The 19,385-nt window shown below is 41.8% G+C and overlaps 1 protein-coding gene across 1 annotated transcript in view; it reads right to left on the bottom strand.

The window, feature by feature from the left end:
* The window catches only part of CLSTN1 (calsyntenin 1), a 41,371-nt gene extending 34,572 nt beyond the window's left edge, over positions 1 to 6,799 (bottom strand). Inside the window, exons 1-2 of the mRNA XM_024750013.1 lie at positions 6,769 to 6,799; positions 4,801 to 4,923 (exon numbers count right to left, since the gene is read on the bottom strand). Of these exons, the coding sequence (XP_024605781.1) occupies positions 4,801 to 4,923; positions 6,769 to 6,799 (154 nt within the window). The remainder of the gene's footprint in view (positions 1 to 4,800; positions 4,924 to 6,768) is intronic.
* Between the last annotated feature and the right edge of the window lie 12,586 nt (positions 6,800 to 19,385).

Raw genomic sequence — 19,385 nt, 5'->3', positions numbered from 1 at the left:
CATTTTCAACATACAAAAATGGCATTTTCATGTGGCTTAACCTAACACATCCAACTCATTGCTGCAAATACAATGCCAGCCCAGTTGCACATGCTGAAAAAGCAAAACTGGGCAGAGAGGTGTGGTAGTGAAGCCCTATGGAGAAAAGTAGCACAGATCTGAGTTGGTTCTAATATCAACAAAAGTAAACTTCCCGTTCTCGCCCTGAAATTTCTTTTGGATTCCATTCGTATCATAATTGTTTTAACTAACCTTGTAGAATGTCTGTACTCAGTCTAGGAAGGCAGGAAAAAGAATGCTTCTGGAACCACCTACTAAAGGGAAGAGCTTCAAAAAGGGGGATGGGGGGCTTCCCTGGTGGCGCAGTGGTTGAGAGTCCACCTGCCGATGCGGGGGGATAAAAAAAAAAAAAAGGGGGTGGGAGGGGGGTGGGGAGTGCAGGGTGTTCAGCTTCCGATACAGGCAGTGAAGAAGGGGTAACCGTCTAAACAGCAACAACGTGGCCTGTGAAGTGGTCCCAGCTTTTAACTCCCCATTAAATATATAAAACGTACAATACATGTTCTTACCCTCACCTCTACTCAGGCTTTCAGCAGATTAAGGAAAAGGGACTGAATAAGGAATTGAGTCGTTTCGATTTCCTAAAATACATGACAAATAGCAAGACTTTATTCTCTTAGTTTTACCCCCAAGAAAACAATGTGGGCCAGACCCTGTGGGCTCCACATGAACGTGATGAGTGACAACTTACAACACTCTGGTGACCAGGCTTCCCACATCACACACGTATTTATCTCGGAGGCTGCATGAGTAATCGCCGGCGGTTACCCACACACAGGTCCTGTGATGGGATGAGACCGTGGACCAGAATGTTTACAACGTGGTGAAGTCAATATCACGAGAGCTGACCCGGTGAAACTAAGAACCACGCTGCCGTCTGACCGCCTGGCTCGAAGGCAGCGCGGCTGTTTGTGAACTGTGCAATCTTGGGCAAACTCACTCGTTCCTTCTACAAATATCTATGGAAGCGTCAACTAGTCTCAGGTGCTGGTCTAGGGACCAGGGATTAAATGGAGAATACGGTAGTCATGCTGCTGACGGGCATGCTCTGAGTCTCCGTTTCTTCATATGGAAAATGGGGGCATGAGAGTACCCACCGCGTGAGATTGCTGGAAGGAATCAGACAGAGTAACTGTGCAGAGCCCTGAGAACACCCTCGGCCACACTGAAGAGCTCAATAAATGTCAGATGTGCCCACTGCCTCCACCACCACCATCATCATGGTGTTAAAATAAACTCAACGTTGCCCCCAAAACCAACCTAAGATCAAAATAAGGCTCCAGACCTAGCCTCTGCTTTACACCAAAGTTATTTAAGAAATCAGTGAGAAAATGGAACACTATGAAGACTATTAGAGAAAGATGGAAAAACAGTTCTCACAGAACGTTAAGTAAAGAAATATTTTTAAAAGGTTCATAACAGCAGCAGCAAACACTGTACACAGTACCTACTACATAGCAGGCATTGTTTTAAGCTCTTCATATTTATACATAAATAAGTTAATATTCCCCAAACCCTGTAAGGTATGTGATATTATCCTCATTTTACAAGAGATGAAAAGTGAGGCACAGAGATGTTACGTAATTTGCCCAAAGCCACACAGCCAGTAAGTTTCAGAGCCAGGATTCAAGCACAGGCTGCTGGCTCTAGGGTCTGTTTTCCTACGTACCCGTCTGCTACAGCCTCGTGGGGGCAGTGTTCTGTATAGCAGCTGGATGGGTAGTTGGATGGGTACCATGGCAACAGAAGAGGGAAGGAGACAGGTGTTCCCTTCCCTGGACTGTGCAGCTACTCACTTTGGTAGGATGAGGACCATGCTCCAGGAAGAGTAGATGAGCATCAACTCCACCCCTGGGTGTATAACCAAGAGACCTGAAAACTGATGTCCACACAGAAACTTGTACACGAATGTTCACAGCAGCATTATTCACAATCACTACAAAGTGGAAACAATTCTCATGCCCATTACTGACGGACGAATGAAGGAAATGTAGTCCATCCGTACATCGAAATATTATTTGGCAATAAAAAGGAATGAAGGGCATGCCACAACATGGGTGAACCTTCAAATCATCATGCTAAGTGAAAGACGCTAGTCACAAAAAGCCACATGTTGTATTTATATGAAATATCCAGAAAAGGCAAATCCATAAACAAGTAGTAGACTAGTGGTTGCCAAGGGGAGTGATTGCTAGCAGGTGCAAGGGTTTCTTTTGGGGGAGATGAAGTGTTGTGGAACTAGACAGTGGCTGATGGCTGGACAATCTTATGAATATACTAAAAACCAGTGAGCTGTATACTTTAAAAACTGTATACATTATGGTACATGAATTGTATTTTTAAAAAAAGAATATAAGAGCAACTGTGCTCCCCTGTGAAAATCTCCAGAAGGAAAATACTTACTTTTTCTGTCCACTATGGCAAATACAATCAAGTTACCACTATACTTGGCTCTAAAGTACTTCTCTATATCGTTTCTTAAAATCCCAATATATAACTTTGGCACATCAATAAAAAAATACCTGAGAATCTCTAAAAACATAAAACTTTATAAGTATTATTTCATTCACAGTAATACATTAAGTTTTGATAAATGACCCAATAAAATTAAATCCAACGAGAAAGAAAAACTAAGTTAACTTTATTAATATGACTTCAAAGTTAGCATTCAATGTACATTTCATTTCCTACTTCCCTTCCTTTGTACCTTCCTGTGGTGCCATATACAGCATCAGAGTGAAGAGCCATCCTGCCTGGGTTGGAATCTGGCCTCTGCCACATACTAGCTGTGTGACCCAGAGCAAAGTTAGCAGCTCTGTGCCTTGGCTTCCTCTTTTTAAAACAGGGGTGGCAGGAAGCATACTTACCTCAAAAGGTTGCTGTGGATTAAACACAAATGCGTATTTGTAAAGCACTTACAACAGTGCCTGGGACACAAAACGCTTTATAAGTGTTATATATCATGAGTGATGTAATGGGACAGAGCTCCACCAGCAACAGGACTGGACACAGATGAGAATTCATAAAGAGAGGCCTGGGGGAGTAAATACAAAACTCCTGACAGCAATCACTTCTCAGAATATGTGAGATGTCAGAGATGTACAAATCCCCTCAGAAACATGAGCTAGATAACCCCATTAAGGTTATTTACAAGGCACTGAAACATCACACCCATAAGGAGGAACTGCATATAATAACCAAAGGTGTTGCATGCAAAGTGTGTATATATATGTATATGCAAACACTCGAAAATCTAGCTATTCACAGAGGAAACCACTAGGTAATGCTAAAAATGATTTTAAATCGGGGGTGGGGGGGAACAAACAAACAAAAAAATCCCCTTGGCTACCAGACAGATACTGTACGCCTAGCACAGAGCACTTCCTCTACCATCCATCTAACTGGATTTCTGTCTAAAAACCAAAAAACAAGTAAAACTAACTGGAACTGACTCCAATACCATAAGCTGCTTCTCTGGTTACTTTCCTGGAAATGGGATGTGGCACTTGAACAGAAAGAAGAACAAATTCATTTTATTTTTTTTTATTTTTTTTATTTTTGCAGTACACGGGCCTCTCACTGTTGTGGCCTCTCCCGTTGCAGAGCACAGGCTCAGGCCATGCAGGCTCAGAGGCCATGGCTTACGGGCCCAGCCGCTCCGCGGCATGTGGGATCTTCCTGGACCGGGGCACGAACCCGTGTCCCCTGCATCGGCAGGCGGACTCTCAGCCACTGCACCACCAGGGAAGCCCCAAATTCATTTTTTAAATAGCTCTTCAGAGGCAGCCTCACATTCACTGCCGCCATTTACCATACTAAATTTAACGTATGGAATGATCTACAAGAGCTACTGAATTTTTCTCATTTGTCCCGAGGCAAACAGAACAAACAGAAATTTTGTTCTGGAGAAACATCATGCAGAAACTGCTCTTTAAAGATTAACTTCGCGACGTCAATTCTGACTATCAGAATTGACAGTCAATTCTGACAAAGAAAGGGTGAAGCAGCCCGTTCCTCCACCAGTTAAGGAAGTTACTATGGCCCCGACGTAAAGCAAGGACAGTTCTGATTTGCAAAGTGCTACTGAATGCTAGCAAAGCAGCAAATCTCCAAAGCAACCCTAGAGATTTGTCCCTATAAACACTTAGCTGACAATCTTATGAAGTAACTCAAGTTAAAAATTTACTGAAAGTAAAATCTAAGCCCAAAGAATTCATTTATAAAAGATTGTTCAATGCCTTTAAATAAGTCTTTTCAGGTAACTGAAACCTAGGCAGTGCAAGGAAAATCTTAAGCTGTAATTACCTAGATCCTCGCCGTGCATGGACCAGTAGCACCAGGGAACAGGTTAGAAAGGCAGAATCCCAGGTCCTCCCAGACCCACTGTATCTAAACTTGCATTTTTTTTTTTTAAGGTTGCATTTTAACACGATCCCTGTGCTCTGCATGAATGCTGAAGTTTGAGATGCACTGGTCTAGATGCTCTCTCTCTGGTTACATCCAGACAAGGAACACAGTGATGCAATTAAATATTTTGCTTTTCAACAAGTACAGGCTTTTTGGGGGGGTCAGGTACCCCAACTCTTAAAATTAAAAGGAAAAAAATGGTACATGGGGGCCACACACAACCCTTCGCTATCAAGACATTCTCAGAAAGGCTCAGAAACAACCCAAAGGGGATGTGTGAAATGCTTCCCACAAGCCCAAGCTCATGGGGAGTGAACAAAGACACGCTGGTACCTGCAAAGCGTAGAGGTGCATCTTTGTCCAGGGCGATCAGTGGCGGGTCGAGGAGCACGGTGCTGTCACTCTCCGTAACTAAGCCGTGATACGTGGGCTCCAGCCACGGCTTGTGCTTGTTGACTGTGTTCAAAAATAGAAAAAGGAGAAAGGACATAGGCCAGGTTAGAATTACTATTTTCAACTCGACTTCTTTTGAAGACACACATCCATTATTAAAACAATAAAACTCTCATGAGTTCGGAAGGCCACACTGCTATTTTTTGTGGCCAAGTTTGGTATCAACGCCCAAATGGGATGAAATTCTAAAGTGATGTAGAAATTATCTGAGGCCATGAAGCAACCAAAAATAAGAAATAAATTGCTCTAGAAATTGAAAGAAAGAAAAAAGACTGATGGTTATGGACGGTATCATATCTTACTATCTCTGTTTTCTGCCTCTCTTAGAAAAGTTACAAATAAAATATGTTGTTTCTTGGATTAAGAGATACAAACTAAACAAGGTCCTACTGCATAGCACAGGGAACTATATTCAGTATCTTCTAATAAACTATAATGGAAAAGAATCTGAGAAAGAATAATATATTTGTTTGGACAAAAAGTTTGTATGGATTTTTCTGTAAGATGTTATGGAAAACCCCGAATGAACTTCTTGGCCAACCTAATATATAAAGAATATATATATATATATATATACATTTTATATATATATATATATAAAGACAGAATCACTTTGCTGTATACCAGAAACTAACACATTGTAAATCAACCATACTTCAAAAAAAAATTTTTTTAAAGACATACAAACTACTACGTATAAAATAGATACACAACAAGAATATATTGTACGGCACAGAGAAATATAGCCATTATTAGGTGAAACTTTATTTTTTTAATTTATTTATTTATTTTTGGCTGCTTTGGGGTCTTCGTTGCTGTGTGCAGGCTCTCTCTAGTTGTGGCAAGCAGGGGCTATTCTTCGTTGCAGTGCATAGGCTTCTCACTGCGATGGCTTCTCATTGTGGAGCACGGGCTCAGCAGTTGTGGCTCGCGGGCTCTAGAGCACAGGCTCGGCAGTTGCGGCACACGGGCTTAGTTGCTCCGCAGCATGTGGGATCTTCCCCGACCAGGGCTCAAACCCGTGTCCCCTGCATTGGCAGGTGGATTATTAACTACTGCACCATCAGGGAAGTCCCTAGGAGTATAATCTTTAAAGGAGTGTAATCTAAAAATTACTGAACCACTATGTTGTACACCTGAAACTAATACTGTAAATCAACTATACTTCAATTTAAAAATGTTATTTCTTTATAACAATAATAATACATTATTTATTTAAAATTAGCATTACAAACAAAAACATAAAAGAGGTGAAACAAGACTTATGAATATAAAATTACAAATATGAGGTATTAAAAGAAAATAAGGGCTTCCTTGGTGGCGCAGTGGTTGAGAGTCCGCCTGCCAATGCAGGGGACATGGGTTCGTGCCCCGGTCCGGGAAGATCCCACATGCTGCGGAGCAACTAAGCCCATGCGCGACAACTACTGAGCCTGCGCTCCAGAGCCCGCAAGCCACAACTACCGAGCCCGCGTGCTACAACTACTGAAGCCTCCGCGCCTAAAGCCCATGCTCCGCAACAAGAGAAGCCACCGCAATGAGAAGCCCATGCACCGCAACGAAGAGTGGCCCCCACTCGCCACAACTAGAGAAAGCCTGCGCGCAGCAACGAAGACCCAGCGCAGCCAAAAAAAAAAAAAAAACCCCTTTGGGATCGGGCCAGCTTGCACTCAGAGTCCAGCTCTCCTCTGTTATTTGCTGCGTGACCTGGAGCATATAACTGACCTCTCCTGATCTCAATTTCCTCTTTTATGAACCAGGGACACCCCACAACCCACAGGGCTGGGGTAGATAATTGGAGAAGTGTTTTTCCTAAGGTAAGAACATCTGCTCTGGCAGTCTGCTTACCTGAGAAAATGAATTTGTAGTTTCTGTCCATTTCGTTCTGCCCCGGGCTTTGCCCCGGGCGGGGGGGGGGGGGGGTCTGTGCTGCGACTTTCCCTGGTTGTGGCCACCAAGCCCCTCCCCGGGGTTCCTATCTCCACCAGCTTGTTTTGGGCTCATCTCACAGTTGGAACCTTTCCATTTTCCTTTTACTTTCACCTTCTGAATGTTCACATTATAACCTCAGGCTATGTAATTAACCACGGAAGACTCCTGAAGCTGATCTGATTAAAAGGGATGTTATGAAACTTTATTTCCACATAGTTGGTGCCTATTTCTTGAATTAGCTACCCAGATTCTCTTCAGTAAGTTTAAGTCAACCCAGAAGTAACTGAAAATAAATTTAAATGTTTAACCATCTTTAATACAATGTGACCATGATGTGATACTACTTTTTTTGCTGTCATGTGATGATGGGAGAAGGTGAGGGTCAGAAGCACCTGAGCCTCACCTGCACTTAACTCCCTCGTGACCTATTGGAGGAGCAGTGCGCTCACATGTGAAATCCCAAACGGGCAGGCGTGTGTAGGCCTATGCCTGCAAGGCGGAAAAAAAAGCTACCATCTCTCTACTTAATGACGCATCCACCAGACATTTTACACATGCTGCATCCAAGCCAAGAGCAAATCCTTCTGCCTTCATTTTCGAAGTAAACCCAGACCCACGGGGAGTTGGTTAAAGAGTACAGAGTTTCGGTTTTGCAAGACGAAAAGAGTTCCAGGAGTTGGCTGCACAACAGTATGAAAGAACAAACTCAACACTACTGACTTGCACACTTAAAAATGGTTACAGGGCCTCCCTGGTGGTGCAGTGGTTGAGGGTCCGCCTGCCAATGCAGGGGACACGGGTTCGTGCCCCGGTCCGGGAGGATCCCACATGCCGCAGAGCGGCTGGGCCCGTGAGCCATGGCCGCTGAGCCTGCGCGCGTCCGGAGCCTGTGCTCCGCAACGGGAGAGGCCACAACAGTGAGAGGCCCGCGTACCACAAAAAAAAATAATAATAAAATAAAATAGCTTTGACCTCTCAAATGTCCTGACAAGGTCCCTCACTTCAGGCCTCTTCAAATGTTTCCTTCTCCAATTATAACTGCATCTGCTGCTCTGCCCTCTAGCCCCCCACTTCCTTCTTCTTTTCTCTGCTACTCCTCCCGACCACAGGCAGTCAACCTGGGACGTGGGGCAGATTACCTGGCTTCCCTTGGCCTCAGTTTCCTCACCCGTAAACTGGGGACAGCAACAGTACCCACCTGGTAGGTTCCTGTGTGATCAAACCAGTCATGTGTAAAATGCTCAGGACAGTGTCGGGTGCTCAGTAGATGCCACAAAGGGGTTGTGTTGTTACTTCTCCTGCACACATACTGGTACAAAACCAGAGATTCCAGGAGGGTGTGACCTTTGTTCTCTGCTAATTCCCATACCTCGGGCCACAATAGCATCTCACTCCTCAGGAAATAGCTGGTAAGTGAGTATATAAGGAACCCCATGTAGAGTACAAATAAAATCAGTGCCCTGGTTTATAAATTCTCTCACAGAGAAGAAAGTTTTGGTGCTGAGGATTTAAAAAAAAAAAAAAAAAGGTACGATTTGGTGTTTTAGACATTGGGAAGATGTTTTTTATTTTTTGTTTCTGGAAGGTGGATGTTCTAAGCAAAGGAGACAAGAATCCGGAGGCATCGCATACATCAAAATACCAAGGGGTCTGCCTGGAAAGTAAGCTGAGCCCAAATCCAGGTCACAAGGGCCAAAAGTTTATAGTGCCTCTGGAAAACATCTCCCCTCACAAGAGCTGCTCCCGGGACAAGAGATTTGGTGGAGAGAGTTCAGCTGGTTGTGGTACACCTGCCCTTCTCCTTCTGAAATACCGCCCAGGACAGTAGTAAGTTAACTGGCACAGTGCTCTGCACGGGCCGCACAGCTGGCTGCAGCCTTTGAGCTGAGAGGGCTCCAGTGAGCACAGAAAAGAGCCTCGCTTTGCAATCAGGTTGAATGTTTTCCCTAACTGCTGAAAGTCCCGTCCTCTCCAGGCCTTGTTAAACTATCCTACGAGAGAGGCTGGAACACTGCCTGGAGTTACAGACCTAATACAGATAAACAGGCCATTTTAAAGAAAGTACTCCAAAAGTAAAGGAGCTGTTACAGTGGAGGATTCCTGGACTGAATGTCAATATTAAGACATAGTATGAGCGTGTTTCGTGTTTGGTAATTGCAATCATTGTTGATTCTGTTGTGGTCATCCATTTACAATGCTTGGTGTCAGTTTATTTATCTCTTGTAAAAATAAAATACAGTGTGTGTGTGTGAGTTGTGACAAAAAAAAGACCATCAAAGAAAACTCCAAAACCTCCGTCGTTTGTCACTAATTTTGAAACAGAGAGGCTATTAGTTCAATTCACTATTGATAATGTACTATTAACAGCAATATTCAATTCCAATTTATTTTCACATTTAAGATTTTATTAATAAGATTATAAGCACATCAAATAAAACTGAAGAAAACTATTCCAATATGTGAGTCCATAAAACCCCTGAGACTTAAACTAAGTGGATTTATTTAGCCTAGTAGAAAAGTAAAAATACTAGGCAAAGCGAATTGCAGAAAACCTGTGATGCATTTCTGCCTACCCTAATGGAAAGGCCTGCAGCTGAAAATGGCTAATGGTTCAAGGGGAATAATAACTGAATAGCTGGTCCCCGTTCTTTTATTTTTCCCCACTATTCTAATTTTATAACTCAAAATTTCTAAATTGCTCCTTGAGCTGACAGTAGAATGAAGAGATTTGGCCAGTTCCATTGACTGAGCTTTTAAATATTTAATAAATGATATTTTAAATATTTCATCACATTCAATTGGCATTATAAAACATTTATGGAAACAAATGACTGACGTTCCTGTAATCATCCAAAAAAAGTCATAAAGAAAGACATGAGACTACAGGCCATAAGTCTAGGAGCAGGTCACCCATGTTCAGAGTCTTTACCCAATTCATTTCATTACATTCTAGATCATAAAAAAGCCAACTAAGTTTTGAATGGCATAGCATTAACCAAAATCACAGAATAGCAAGGCTAAACAATATGATCATCTCAGTAGATGCAGACAAAGCTTTTGATAAAATTCAACACCCATTTATGATAAAAACTCTCCAGAGGGCTTCCCTGGTGGTGCAGTGGTTAAGAATCCACCTGCCAATGCAGGGGACACGGGTTCAAGCCCTGGTCCGGGAAGATCCCACATACCGCAGAGCAACTAAGCCCGTGTACAACTACTGAGCCTGCGCTCTAGAGCCTGTGAGCCACAACTACTGATCCTGCGTGCCACAACTACTGAAGCCCACACGCCTAGAGCCCGTGCTCCACAACAAAAGAAGCCACCGCAATGAAGCCTGTGCACCGCAACAAAGAGTAGCCCCCACTCACAACTAGAGAAAGCCCACGCACAGCCAAAAATAAATAAAAAAAGAAAAACACCTCTCCAGAAAGTGGGCACAGAGGGAACCTACCGCCACATAATAAAGGCCATATATGACAAACCCACAGCAAACATCATACTCAATGGTGAAAAACTGAAAGCATTTCCACTAAGATCAGGAACAAGACAAGGATGTCCACTCTCGCCACTCTTATTGTATTGGAAGTCCTAGCCACGGCAATCAGAGAAGAAAAAGAAATAAAAGGAATCCAAATTGGAAAAGAAGCAACACTGTCACTGTTTGCAGATGACATGATACTATACATAGAAAATCCTGAAGACGCTACCAGAAAACTACTAGAGCTCATCAATGAATTTGGTAAAGTTGCTGGATACAAAATTAATACACAGAAATCTGTTGCATTTCTATACACTAACAACAAAAGAACAGAAAGAGAAATTAAGGACATACTCCCATCTACCACTGCATCAAAAAGAATAAAATACCTAGGAATAAACCTACCTAAGGAGGCAAAAGACCTGTACTCAGAAAACTAAAAGACACTGATGAAAGAAACTGAAGATGACACAAACAAGATGGAGAGACATACCATGTTCTTGGATTGGAGGATTCAATATGGACAAAATGACTCTACTATCCAAGGCAGTCTACAGATTCAATGCATCCCTATCAAATTAACAAGGTTAGCAATCAACCCTATAAATGTAGGCTATACCTGGGGAACACACCTATCATTTTAGGACACGGCTAGTTTCGGTGGCTGTGGTAGACTTTAATCATTAGAAATTGCCACCAATTTAAAAATCAAAATAAAAAGAATATAAGAGTCAATTTCAGGATTAACTTGAAATATAAAACTTTCATCTCCCTAAGTACATCCCAACTCTCTGGACTAAAGAGAGGATGGCCCCTTACCTAGGACACACAAATCACAGACTCAGGCAAGGTGGTTCCAAAGCCTGTGTGCAGTGGCCTTGACATCAATCCAGTTTGCCCCTCCGCATTCCAGAACACTTAGCTTGGTCATATCGGGCCAATATTGATATCATAATAAATAATGACAGGTGACTTAGTTTTAAGGGATTATAGGCATTTTGCTGGTATATCTTAGATGCTGTTCCATGTTTTGTTTGCAGATTCAGTGTTTAACCTCAATCTGCAATTAAGGAACACTGACACTAGGTGGCGACAGGTGCCTCCGAGTCCATGCTGCAAATTACCGGGCTTCGATTAAAAATCTAGCTCTTTACGTACCAAAGGAGCAGAATGTAATCTGAGTCAGCAGGCCCTTTGTTAAAGATGGTATGTATAGAAAAGTGTCTTAAATTATATGCGTATAAAATCTCCAGCCGATTTTTTTCTCGAAAACTATAATAAAATATTCATAGGGCCCAAAGCAAAATATAAAAAAGCATACATTCTCTGGGACTCTCTCAGTACTGTCCCGGTTGAATACTCTTATTTAGATCTGACCATCCCTGATTCTTCAAAGCAGCTTAACATCAAAGGTCCTTTCAGCTTCACATCACCACTGACTTGGAGTTTGTTCCAAGAGATCTTCCCTGAACACCTGCTACACATAAGCACACGGCAAGGTGCTGGGCTCTCGGGGAATCGTGGCACAATCTCTGGAGAACACAATCATGTCAAAGACCGTCTACATTCTAAATGATGTGGCTACAACTAAGGGGTTATGAGGTGTGCCAGGAACTTCATCAATCAGCAGGGACCAAGATGACCAAGGAGCCACCATCCCAAATGTGGCCACGCCCCTTGCTAGAGGGAAAGAGAGAGCTCTGGAGGGCCTCCCGGTGGGAGCTGAACCTTCCACCCAAAAGGGACACAAGTCACTTTTGCTCCTAATTCATGGCCAGAACTAGTCACACAGCCTCACCCAAATTCCCCAGGGTGGGGAAGTGCCATTCTACGTGTCTGGAAAGAGAGCTGGAAATATCTGAGGTCAACTCTAGGGACTACCAGAAGTACAAGTGGAGACAGCCCCAGGGACACCCCTAAAAGGGTAAGTGAGGTTTCTCAGCTGTGAGGGAGTATTTTAAACAGAATAAGAATACATATAAGCGTTTCTTAAAAAGCTAAAAAGAGAGTTGCCATATGATCCGGCAATCCCACTCCTGGGCATATATCCGGAGAAAACTCTAATTTGAAAAGATACAGGCATATCAATGTTCACAGGGCCACTATTTACAATAGCCAAGACATGGAAGCAACCTAAATGTCCATGGATATGTGAATGGATAAAGAAGATGTGGTGTATATATACAATGGAATATTACTCAGCCATAAAAAAGAATGAAATCATGCCATTTGCAGCAACATAGATGAACCCAGAGATGATCATACTTAGTGAGGTAAGTCAGACAAAGACAAGTATCATATGCTATCGCTTATATGTGGAATCTTAAAAAATTATACAAATGAACTTATTTATAAAACAGAAATAGACTCACAGACAGAAAACAAACTTATGGTTACACCAAAGGGGAACGAGGGGAGGGATAAATCAGGAGCTTGGGATTAACAGATACACACTACTATATATAAAATAGAGAAACAACAAGGGCCTACTATATAGCACAGGGAACTATATTCAATATCTTGTAATAACTTATAATGGAAAAGAATCTGAAAAAGAACATATATATATATATACACACACATACACACACACATATATATAACTGAATCACTTTGCTGTATACCTGAAACTAACACAACATTGTAAATTATACTTCGATTTAAAAATAGTTATAAAAAATACATATAAGGTAGAAAGGTAGAGAAAGATGTGGCTCATTCTGGGACTAGCAAGACTGCGATGAACGCATGGCTCTAAGCATATAAGGAGGTACAGCTGGACGGGGGCTTGGTCTGTGATTTTAGGGTAACATGGGGAGCATCCCTCTTCTGTGCTACACCAATGAGCTCTCTCAATTCTTTAAGACAGTAAGAAGCTGTTAAAAGCTATAAACAATGTGGTCTGGCAGAAAAGGCAGGAACTTTGGGATCAGACAGAACTTAGTTAATGAATAAATTCTGTTTCTCACTCCCTCTGTAACTAGGGGCAGATTATTTAACCATCCTGTACCTACTTCTTCATCCTAAGTGGGGGATGAGACCACCTTCCATAACCTTGTTTGGAGGATTATAAATGAGGTAAGCGAAGGGCCCACTCTATGCCTGACACACGGGCGTTCAACAAACACTTGCTGATAAGTTAATCATAAGCAGTAGCTATGTTTTAGAAATAACTGCGAGGGCAGAAAGACCAGAGCTTAGGAGACTCAGGAGGTGTTTCCATGACGACCTCCCTCTCATCATCTTCCTGAATACAACCTACAGCAAAAGGAGATCCCTACAGCCTCAGACCCTGCGTTGGCCTCATTTTATCCCCTTTATTTGGCAAAAGAAAAGAGAGAAGTAGCATTATACAGAGTGATACTGTTAAGTGTAAAACAAAAAGCAAACCAAAAACACCTGGCGATTTTTTTTTAACCAAAAAAGGAAACTTTTTAATCAACCAAAGTTACACTGCATGAAATTTATACACAGCTCTCCTTTTCAGCTGAGGTTATTCCTGGTAATGGTTTTAGCTAATACAGCATTAGTTTCCTCTGACTTTGTAAAATACATTTTGTATTACTCTTAATTTTTTTCTAAAACTGAATACTTCCCTGGAGAAAACCACAATTTGAAAAGATACATGCACCCCAGTGTTCACTGCAGCACTATTTACAACAGCCAGGACATGGAAGCAACCTAAATGTCCACTGACAGAAGCATGAATAAAGAAGATGCAGTGTATATATACAATGGAATAGTACTCAGCCATAAAAAAAGAACGAAATAATGCCATTTACAGCAACATGGATGAGCCCAGAGACTGTCATACTGAGTGAAGTAAGTCAAAGACAAATATCGTGTCTTTGACATGAAATATCATGTCTTTGACATGATATTTGACATGTCTTTGACATGTACTTATATGTGGAATCTAAAAAAATGGTACAAATGAACTTATTTACAAAACAGAAATAGAGTCACAGATGTAAAAACAAACATGGTTACCGGGGTAAAATGGGGGAGGGGAATAAATTGGAAGGTTGGGATGGACATATACACACTACTATATATGAAATAGATAACTAATAAGGACCTGCTGTAGAGCACAGGGAACTCTACTCAACATTCTGTAATGACCTATGCGGGAAAAGAATTTTTAAAAGAGTGGAGACGTGTATAACTGATTCACTTTGCCGTACAACAGATACACAACAGCGTAAATCAACTGCACTCCAATAAAATATTTTTAAATAAATAATTAAAACTGAACATGTCCAAAGAATCTCTAGACAAATTCTGTAAGCAGTCTTAAGGGCCTCTTCATCGCAATCCCAAATAAATTTAATGTCAAAGTGCTGGAAAAATCTATATGCGTTAGTATTGTTTAGATCAGGGTTTCTCAACCTCAGCACCGCTGATATTCTGAGCCAGATACTTTTCAGGTGTGGCCCATTCTGTGCACTGCAGGATGGTTAGCAGAATCCCTGGCCTCTATCCACTAGATGCCAGTAGCACCTCCCCAGCTGTGACAACCAAAAATGTCTCCAGACTCTGCCAAGACTCCACTGGGGGCAAACACCCTCCCCAGCTGCCCTAGAGCCATTGACTTAGATCCACCACCTTAAGGAAAACCAAGGTTTTTCCACATTAAAATCATCTGAGGACTTCAAAAAGAATTTGAATTTTTTATAATTTGTGTATTACATCAATATGAAGTTCATTTTTAAAATAAAATCACATTTCAGTGTAAAATAAATCCTTAAAAAATAAAAATAAAATAAATCCTTAAATTAAGCAAACGAACAACCTTTTTAATGGTACAGTGAAACATTGCTTGTGTTTATTCACATTTCACCTACCATGAACATGCAGCCCTACGTGTTAAGCAGTGCCATTTTACGAGAGGAGGCTGGTGACCTGCCCATGATACCCGTAGTTCCACGTGTCAGGGAACAGGATGCGTGTCACTAGGCGAGACCAAATAGTAAGGAAGAGTGGAACAGGGAGGAGCCTGGGTGCCCTTCTCCCAAGTTCAAAATGCAACCGCCCTCCCCAGCTGCCCTAGGGCCACTGACTTAGATCCACCACCTTAAGGAAAACCAAGGTCTTCCACATTAAAATCATTTGAGGACTTCAAAAATAATCCGAATTATTTTTTATAGTTTGTGTATTTTATAATTTTATAACTTATGTGTATTACATCAATGTGAATGGGGGGAGCCAATGCAGATGGAAGCAAAGGAGAGACCTGATGGGGCGCCTGAGGAAAGACCGCCTGCCTCAGGCTGGAGGTGACAGGAAGGGGAAAGAATGGAATCAGAGAAATCAGTAAAAGACGTCAGGACAAGATAAGAAACAGTAAATGGCTGAAGGGGCTGACCCAAGACTGTGGTTTGGTGTCTAGGCTTCCATAGCACATGGCTGATGGGACAGCTGTTCCCATCCTGGACTGACAGTTAAGGAGACGACAGCCTGGGGAGAATCCAGCAAAAGGTGCTTCTTTCTTTTCCCTTCCTTCTATCCACAGTCCATCCATCCATCATCCATCATCCATCCATCCATCACCCACCCATCCACCATCCATCCATCCATCACCCATCTGTCCACCGTCCACCCATCCATCATCCTCCATCCACTGTCCATCCATCCACCGTCCACCCATCCATCATCCTCCATCCACTGTCCATCCATCCACCGTCCATCCATCCATCATCCATCCATCATCCATCCATTCACCATCCATCCATCCATCATCCATCCATCCACCCACCGTCCATCCATCATCCATCCATCCACAGTCCATCCATCCATCATCCAGCCATGCACCGTCCATCCATCCATCCATCATCCCATCCATCCATCTCTAATGAGCCCCAGGTAGTCTTCTAAGTGCTGAGGAAATAATAGCGAAGAGAACACTCCCTGCCCCCCATACAGCTTATGTGATGGTTGACAAGTTTTAAGTACATGCTGCAAAAGAATTCATTCATAGGGAGCAAAATTACATTTTCTACAATTCCAACTTTTCCAAGCTTAAAGGGAGCCTTCTATTTATTCCTCCAAATTCCCAATTTTTTAAATTGTTGTAAAATACACAACTTAAAATTTACCATCTTAACCTTTATCAGTGTACCGCTCGATGGCATTAAGTACATTCACCTCCAGAACTGTTTTCATCCTGCAAAACTGGAACTCTGTCCCCATTGAACAATGATTCTGTACCCTTGTCATTCCAGCCCCCAGCAAATACCAGTCTACTTTCTGTCTCTTATGAATCTGACTACTCTAGGGATCTCACATAATCGGATATTTGTCCTTTTATGACTGATTTATTTCAATCAGCATAACGTCCTTGAGGTTCACTGATGTTATAGCATGTGTCAGAATTCCCTTCCTTTTTAAGGCTGAGTAATATTCCACTGTATGTATATACCACATTTTGTTTATCCATTCATCCATCAATGGGCACTTGGGTTGCTGCCATCTTTTGGCTCCTGTGAATAATGCTGTCATGAACATGTGTGTACATGTATCGAGACCCTGCTTTCAATTCTTCTGGCTACATACCCAGAAGTGGGATTGATGGATCATACATTAATTCTATTTTTAATTTTTTGAGGAACTGCCATCCTGTTTTCCATAGTGGCTGCATCATTTTACATTTCCCACCAGCAGTGCACAGGTTCCAATTTCTCCACATACTCACCAACACTTGTTACTTTCTGGGTTTTGATAGCAGCCATCCTAATGGGTGAGACGAAACAAGTTCTATATCATGTAATTTTATCTTTTTATATTATGTAAGATATAAAAGTAGACAGACTAGAATAATGAACCCCACGGAACCATGATTCAACCACTACAATTATCAACAAAGGGCCAATCTTGTTTGATTTATACACCCCCGTTCCTATCACCAATTTCAGATATTTTGACACATATCCCAGACATCATATAACTTCACCCCTCAATACTTCAACATACATCTCTAAAAGACGACTCTTTTGGAAACCAACCATAATGGCACTATCACCTAAAAATTCACAATAATTAATATCATCAAATATCCAGTCAGGATTCATACTAATCTGTTTTGGTATATCAAATAATTTAACTCAATACATCTCTCTGTCTGTGATGTTTCATCATGAATTTGACTGCTATGAAAGAAAAAAAACTTTAAACCATTGATCACACTTAATCAATAAAGCTTTAATGGTTTCCACAACCTCCCAATTTTTGTTTCACCATTAAGTGTGTTTATTTAAGTAGGTTTTTTTGTAGATGTTATCAGGTTGAGATAGTTCCCCTCTATTCCTAACTTGCTGGAGTTTTTACCATGATCGAGTGTTGGATTTTGTCAAATGCTATTTCTGCACTGATTCATATGATAATGATTTTTTTTTAACCTGTTGATAAGGTGGATTACTGATTTTTTTTTTTTTTTTTTTTTTTTTTTTGCGGTACGCGGGCCTCTCACTGCTGTGGCCCCTCCCGTTGCGGAGCACGGGCTCCGGACGCGCAAGGCTCAGCGGCCATGGCTCACGGGCCCAGCCGCTCTGCGGCATGTGGGATCTTCCCGGACCGGGGCACGAACCCGTGTCCCCTGCATCGGCAGGCGGACTCTCAACCACTGCGCCACCAGGGAGGCCCGATTACTGATTTTTTAATGCTGAAACAGCCTTGGGCACATAGAATAAATCCCATTTGGTCATGGTGTATAATTTTTTTTTGTATTGATATACTGTTGGATTTGATTTCCTGATGTTGTACAGAGGAATTTTACTTTGTATTTGTTTATTGAGACTGTCATTAAAAAATTTTTTTCATCAATATATTTCAATTTGCTTCTGTTCTGACCTGAAAATTCTACTGGCTTGAATATATCTAGTTCTGTAGATTCAACATCAAATACAACACTTATTTCCTGAGCACTGACTATGTGCCGGGCACTGTATATGCTCAATTTTACTCACCACTGAGACTGATTTCCTAAAAGATGTAGCTACACCATGGGGCAGGAGACAGCAACAGTCACAGTGCTGTTTTTGAGCAATCAGGGTGTGATGATCTCAAATGTGCTTTTGAAAAATTAGGACTAAAAAAAAGCCAACTGGAATTTCTGATATTAAATCTAGCTTAAACATAGCATCCCCACACACCTAAGAGACAAATAACTGAAGGTCTGTTAGTAAAGAGGCAGGTCCTCCTAAAACAACGTTCAGGACCTTTTCAGATCATGGACTCTTTTGAGAATCTAATGAAAGGCACGAACCCCCTCCCAAGGTAAAAATGCGAAGACACACGTGGCACATGGCGGGAGGTTTTAGGGGCTTCATACGACTGCTGACACCAGTCCAGGTAAGAATCACTATTCCCAAACACAGTGAAATCTCTATCAGCTGACCCTCAGAAACCTGGCGTCTTCACCTAGCACCTTGATGTAACTGGAAATCAAAGTGTAAAACTACATTTCTTTTATGCTTGTGGTTCTCAAATTGTACTTGTATTTCAGTCTTCAGCAGCAATATCTTAATAGTTCATGGAGGGCTTCCCTGGTGGCGCAGTGGTTGAGAGTCCACCTGCCGATGCAGGGGACGTGGGTTCGTGCCCCGGTCCGGGAGGATCCCACATGCCATGGAGCGGCGGAGCCCGCGAGCCATGTCCACTGAGCCTGCGCGTCCGGAAAAAAAAAAAAAAAAAAAGTTCATGGAGACTTCCCCACATGACCCCAGGAGAGAGCCAAGGAAGAAATACAAATTAGGAAAGACACTTGACGAATTTTTAAAGAAAGTAAAGGCTAGTGACACAGAGAGGCTGAAAGTAATAAAGAAGTTAATTTGAAGCTGAAATGATAGAGTATGCTTTGAATAATGGTGAAAAGCCCAAGTGATAAAGACAGAAGTCTTATGCTTTTATTGAGAATAATAAAAAAAAATAACTTCCAAGAGGGCTGCTTCCATCTTGTTCCCCTAATTAGTTTTTTATAGAAAAGCATCTTTGTTACACTAGTCAGAAGGTTACATAATTAAACATTCTTACTTCACTGTTATTAAAAAGATGAAAAGGA

The sequence above is a fragment of the Neophocaena asiaeorientalis genome, unplaced genomic scaffold, assembly GCF_003031525.2.
Source record: "Neophocaena asiaeorientalis asiaeorientalis breed wild unplaced genomic scaffold, Neophocaena_asiaeorientalis_V1.1 scaffold275, whole genome shotgun sequence".
NCBI lineage: Eukaryota > Metazoa > Chordata > Mammalia > Artiodactyla > Phocoenidae > Neophocaena > Neophocaena asiaeorientalis.
The sequence above is the reverse complement of the archived record's forward strand: the minus strand, read 5'-3'. Positions and strand labels throughout refer to the sequence as shown.